General features: G+C 38.0%; 1 protein-coding gene across 1 annotated transcript; it reads left to right on the top strand.

The window, feature by feature from the left end:
* Positions 1 to 347: 347 nt before the first annotated feature.
* Positions 348 to 3,323, top strand: LOC141368982 (uncharacterized). The gene is made up of 2 exons (XM_073873850.1): positions 348 to 3,097; positions 3,219 to 3,323. The coding sequence occupies exon 1, from the start codon at positions 392 to 394 to the stop codon at positions 2,783 to 2,785; it is 2,394 nt and encodes a 797-aa protein (XP_073729951.1). The 5' UTR covers positions 348 to 391; the 3' UTR covers positions 2,786 to 3,097; positions 3,219 to 3,323.
* The last annotated feature ends 2,816 nt before the right edge of the window (positions 3,324 to 6,139 follow it).

Below are 6,139 nucleotides of genomic sequence, written 5' to 3'. Positions count from 1 at the left end.
TGCGACAGAGATTACCTGAGTTTTCTGTGGTGGAAAAACGGCAACACAGAGACACAGCCACTTGTGTACAGAATGAAGGTACATCTTTTCGGTGCGACATCATCCCCAGGGTGTGCAAATTATGGACTAAGGTATTTAGCTAAAGAACACTGTCACACTCACCCTGCAGGATCTGAGTTCATGGAAAAGGACTTTTATGTGGACGACGGAGTCACAAGCACAGACACTGTTGAAAAGGCAATACAGCTCGCACAAGAGGCAACAGAGATATGCAAGCAAGGAGGTCTCCGTCTACATAAATTTATCTCAAGTAGCCCTGCTGTGCTACAAAGCATCCCTCCATCTGAACGTGCTGTAGAAACAAAAAACGAAGGACTTAACACTCAAAGACATGCCACAAGAACGGGCCTTGGGCATCCAATGGAACATTGAGAGAGACTGTTTCATATTTGACAACACCTTAAAGGATCAACCAGCAACCCGTAGAGGCATCTTATCTACTGTCGCATCCATCTATGACCCCCTTGGCTTCCTGGCGCCATATGTACTTCACGGAAAAAGAATCCTGCAGGAAATGTGTCACCAAGGAATCAACTGGGATGAACCCCTGCCGGAATCACTGAGGCCAAGGTGGGAGAGCTGGCAACGTGACTTTGCAAACTTAAACAAGGTAAACATAACTCGCTGCTACTTTCCTGCTAGTTTTGGAGAGATTAAAGAAATAGAGTTGCACCACTTTTCGGATGCGAGCACGAGTGGTTATGGACAATGCACCTATTTAAGAGCCACAAACAGTAAAGAGGAGATTCACTGTTCATTGGTAATAGCCAAAGCCCGTGTTTCTCCTACCAAGCTGACTACAATCCCTAGACTTGAGCTAACTGCAGCTGTAGTTTCAGTCTCCATTAGTAACATGTTGAGAGAAGAACTCTGCTATGCTCAAGTCAAAGAGTATTTCTGGACAGATTCTAAGGTAGTTTTGGGCTATGTAAACAATGAGGCACGTCGTTTTCATACCTTTGTAGCGAATAGGGTCCAAATGATTCGCCAAAGTACACAACCTCAGCAATGGTTTTACGTGCCATCTGAAGAGAACCCAGCCGATATGGCATCTAGGGGTAAATCTGTCACCGAGCTTCTCTCTTCTAACTGGTTCACCGGCCCCTCCTTTCTTTGGGAGAAAGACCTGCCCGCAACACAAAGTGTAGAGTTAGAACTGTCTCTTGGAGATCCTGAAGTCAAAAAAATTCAAACAATGTTAACCAAAGTTACGGAGACTTTCAGCCTTTCAGAACGTTTGTCCAAGTTTTCATCATGGTCCAAGGCAGTCAAAGCTGTAGCACGTCTCATCAGAAGGGCCAAGAAAGTCAAATCAGATGCGCCGGCTACAGTGAGTGAACAAGAAAGTGCAGTACGTGTCATCTTACAGGATGTTCAAAGACAAACCTATGAAAAGGAGATAAAACTAATAAACAAAGGCAACCAGCTCCCACATCGCAACAAACTGTTCCACTTAGACATTTTCATGGACACAGATGGTCTCGTTAAGGTCGGAGGGAGACTTTCATCAATCAAAGACTCTTTCAAACACCCCATTGTGATTCCAAAGGAACATCACGTGACCAAACTCATAATAGCTCACTGTCACAATAAAGTAAAGCATCAAGGAAAGGGCTTCACCACAAACGAAATCAGATCCAGTGGCTACTGGATCCCAGGCATGAGCAGAACCGTTGCTTCTTTTATCCGCCAGTGTGTCATCTGCCGTAGACTCCGCAAGGCTCCGGAGGGTCAGAGAATGAGCGACCTACCTGCAGAACGCTTAGAGCCCTCACCACCATTCACATACTGCGGTATGGATTGTTTTGGCCCTTTTGCAACTACAGAAGGCCGAAAAACACACAAACGATATGGACTTTTGTTCACATGCTTTTGCTCACGAGCCATTCACATTGAGCTTTTAGAGGACCTATCCACTGACACATTTATTAATTCACTAAGGTGTTTCATTGCTATCAGAGGTGCGATTCGCCAAATCAGATGTGACCAGGGAACAAACTTTGTCGGTGCAAAGAATGAGTTTAAAGCTGCTCTTAGTGAACTGGACACTGAAAGACTGAGCACTTACCTGTCTCAAAACCAGTGTGACTTTGTGATGAATGCACCCCACTCCAGTCACGCAGGCGGAGTGTGGGAGCGCCAGATAAGGACTGTCAGAAGTGTGTTGAATACTACTCTGTCACTGGCGCATGGTAGACTAAATGATGCTTCACTAAGGACTTTATTTTATGAAGCTATGACCATAGTTAACAGTCGCCCGCTGACTGTAGACAACCTTAACAACCCTGACAGCTTGGAACCACTTACCCCTAACCACCTGCTTCACATGAAATCCAGCACAACCCTGCCCCCACCTGGTGCCTTTCCAATGGAGGACCTCTATGGAGCAAAGAGATGGCGTCGCGTGCAGTTTTTGACTGAACAGTTTTGGTGCAGGTGGAGGCGTGAATATTTGCACAACATTATTGCTAGACAGCGCTGGCACTTACCAAAAAGGAATATAACAGAAGGTGACATTGTGCTGGACATTGATGAACTGTCACCCAGAGGTGAGTGGAAACTTGCCAGGGTACTGGAGACTGTTAAAGGCAAGGACGGACTCGTGAGACGAGTGAAAATCTCCTTTGGAGATAAAAAACTGAATAACAAGGGTCAACGCAGGAGTAAGCTTTCTATTGTGGAGCGTCCTGTTCAAAAATTAATACTGATATTAGAATGTTCATAAACTAATTAAGAGAAATGGTTATTTGTTGTTGAAAATTCTCCGTTGTGGTTATACTGATATAACAAAACGCATAACTTTGTGGGAGTGTAAATAACCATTCAGTATATTTTGTAGGAAATGTGTTTGTCTCTTATTTTGAAATTCTAAAGTGCAATGTTTTAACTTCCGGTGTTAAGCTTCGCGCTTTGTGTTTGGGTTTGAGTGGAGCGCGCGCTCGAGTTAGTGCAGTTTTAGTGTAACGATAGCGTTCATCGACACTGGATGATAAAATATACATGTATTATGCTTGCAGCCCCTCAGAAGAGGCAAAAGGTATGTTCAATAGTTTGACAAATGCATATTTCGTCTGTTAATGTGTTCTTGTGCACACATGTAAAGCTAGCGGATTTTGAACCGTGTTAGCTAATAAATCGTATGTTTATGTAAATTGCAGCTCTTACGTTGGTGATGTGATGAACGGAAAAGGTTTAACAAAGGATTAAAGCATCATAAAAACCATCAGTAAAGGTTTCTTCTCTGTCTCGGGGGGCATGCTACACTAATAATCTTAAATAATTAATGTTTCTCCAAAAAAAAAATCAATGTGGGGTGCTAGATAAAGTCCCGCTGTAACAAATTCCAGCGTTTCCTCCTATTCTGATATTTCTTCTAAATTAAATCAAAAGTAGTAATAGTTTCTTATGTTTTTGTCACATTTTAAAGACAGCCCCTGTCTCATAACTCTGAACTAGTCATCACTTCTACTTAGGGAAGTACTTTGTAAAGTGAATACTAGAAATGGGTTTAATTTTCCAAAATCTTTGCACCTGATTAAGATTGCGTTTCTCATTACTAAATGTGTTGACATAACACTCAACATTTACATTTTTTCCATTTTAATTTAACTTTTGCTGGGCCCATTATCAGAAAATATTTGTTAATTTACAGCTGAAGTGGTGCACTTACAAAACATATTGAATGACTATGCAAATATATTGTGTGTAATGTACTGGTCTGTGTGTTTATACCATTTTATTGGAATTAATGTTAATGTTTTTAAATATCCATTAACATTATTGTATTTGAATGTTTTTAATACTGTCTTAACCTCCTAAGACCTGGTGTGTCCACATAAGTGTCCCCATTTTTTTTTACATTTGTTGTTTGCACCATAATAATTAATTCTGTTTAACTGTAACCTGTTGTACCAATCATGATAAAAAAATGTAGTTATTGTATTTATTGGTTCTTCCTAACCCCAAATAGCTGGAATATATAGAGAATAGGTCTTACGAGGTTAACTCATATACATAAGAACTGGGTCTCAAAATGGTCACAAATTATCATAATTTCACATAGTACTTATCCAGAAGACTGCTGACTAAAAATGAAGAAGGATCTGGGGATGCAAATTACTGTATATTCTTCAGACAACATTCATAAAAGTTTCAACTAAGTGTTTTTTAGTAATGGACATTATTCATGTCATTGTTTTCTGTGAAGATAATGTTCTTGTGATTAAAGTTTGCACTGTAACATATTGACACTGTCTCTGTCTGTCTCTACAATGAAAATTGAAAGTTGCTGTGGGGCATCAAAACAGTTAAACAACTGGCAGAGAAAATCATTATTGTTTTTATAGACTGTATAATGTAAACAATGGTTTTCTACCAATAACATCAACTTTTTTTGAAGGTTTTAATGCAGAAAAGAAATTACATAAGTGAACTAAAAAAGACAATTTATGTCAACTAAGACTACTGATGTAAACTGTTTGTCTAAGCCATCACATTAATGCCATATGTTTAAACATCTTAAACTGCTTATTATTACATGATGTAAAATGGGTCTATAATACCTTTTTAAATAAAATAATCCCTTTTAAGTCATTACTATCTGAATGCATTTAATTTAATGAATTGACCATGAAAACAGTGGATGAAACATGCACTTTTCAATACAATTGTTTAAGTTTTACTGCAAATTTAAATCTACAAACATTAACACATTTTGCATCAGGTAGCAAGTGCAGCTGTGTTAATTTTTAAAAATACCTTGAACATTAAAATGATACACAACATAATAGTTAGGCCATGCAATAGTAATTCTGTTGATGCTATCTTGGGCAAAACGTCTGACCAGATATAAGGTTTTCTATAAATGTATTGTACAGTCCTATTATGTACAGTATGTACTATGTAGATATTGAAAAGTTATCAATGTAGCAAAAATCAGCTCTAAACGTAATGTTAACTCACATTACATGAAGTTTCATAAAATGATTCAGTATATTTTCGAGTAAGTAACCAAAAATTATTCAGTATATTTTTGAGTAAGTAACATAAATTGAACCAGTTTTTTTTTAAGGTAAGTTGCCTAGAATTATTCAGAATCTTTTTGAGTAAGTACATTGCAAGGCCCATCCCCCACTGGCCAAAATGCTAAGTGGTCAATGACGTAACACACATTTACACCTTCAGAGTGAGACAGGTAGCGAGTGCATCTGTGGTGTCAATGTGTAGGAATACCCGTTTAATAAAAAAACATTAATCGTTCATCGGTGTCACATGAATGAAGAAAAAAATCGACAAAACTTGGCTAATTCTTGCAATTCCATGCAACTGGATGCTTTTCCTGACGATGCATAGTTACTTTTCTCTTCAAGATGACAGAACGACATTACAAGTAAGTGAACCTTTTTAACAGCCATCCAAAATTAAAAAAAAGTTCTTTACCTCACTCAGTTATTATTACTAATATGCTCGTTATTACTTTATAGTTAATTTTAAAAGGATTTATTAGATCAAACTTTCTTGGTCAAGTAGCTATCATCATATTAAAAATGGCTAAGCAGCTCCAGTGTTAAATCAGCTTAATTAACATTTAATTTGTATAAATGTTCTGTTAAGCTACACTGAAAAAAAGAATACGCTGGATTTCCTAAAAAATATAGTGCATCATTTTTGCATCCACTTTTTAAAGTAAGTTTTAAATGGAATTTTAAGCAATTTAATCGTCATTTTTTTAAGCAATTCCATGATTCATGGGCGCGAGAAGTGCGGGTGCAGGTGCTGCAGCACCCCTGGTGGCAAACATTTAAAACCGCGACGACAATAAAATGATACCTTATAAATATCTCTTATTGTTGTTTGTTTCTATTCCAAGACATTTTGTATGTAATGTTTGCGGTGTGTTATGAAGAGAGGGATAATTTTAGTACTTTTTAAAATCATTTAATTTATTTCAGTGTGTATTAGACAATCAAATTTGTCTTGACGACGTGACTGCGATTTAGCCATAGGCTGCATATGGAACCTAGTCAATTTCGTTATGTAATCACGTAAATTTCTATTCTTTTTTTGTGGTGTTATAACG

This window comes from Misgurnus anguillicaudatus, chromosome 12, assembly GCF_027580225.2.
Source record: "Misgurnus anguillicaudatus chromosome 12, ASM2758022v2, whole genome shotgun sequence".
Taxonomy (NCBI): Eukaryota; Metazoa; Chordata; class Actinopteri; order Cypriniformes; family Cobitidae; genus Misgurnus; species Misgurnus anguillicaudatus.
This window is presented reverse-complemented; position numbering and strand designations above follow the sequence as displayed.

Excerpts from the sequence above, each read along its gene's own strand:
- LOC141368982 (XM_073873850.1), top strand. The coding sequence starts at position 392 with ATGCCACAAGAACGGGCCTTGGGCATCCAATGGAACATTGAGAGAGAC.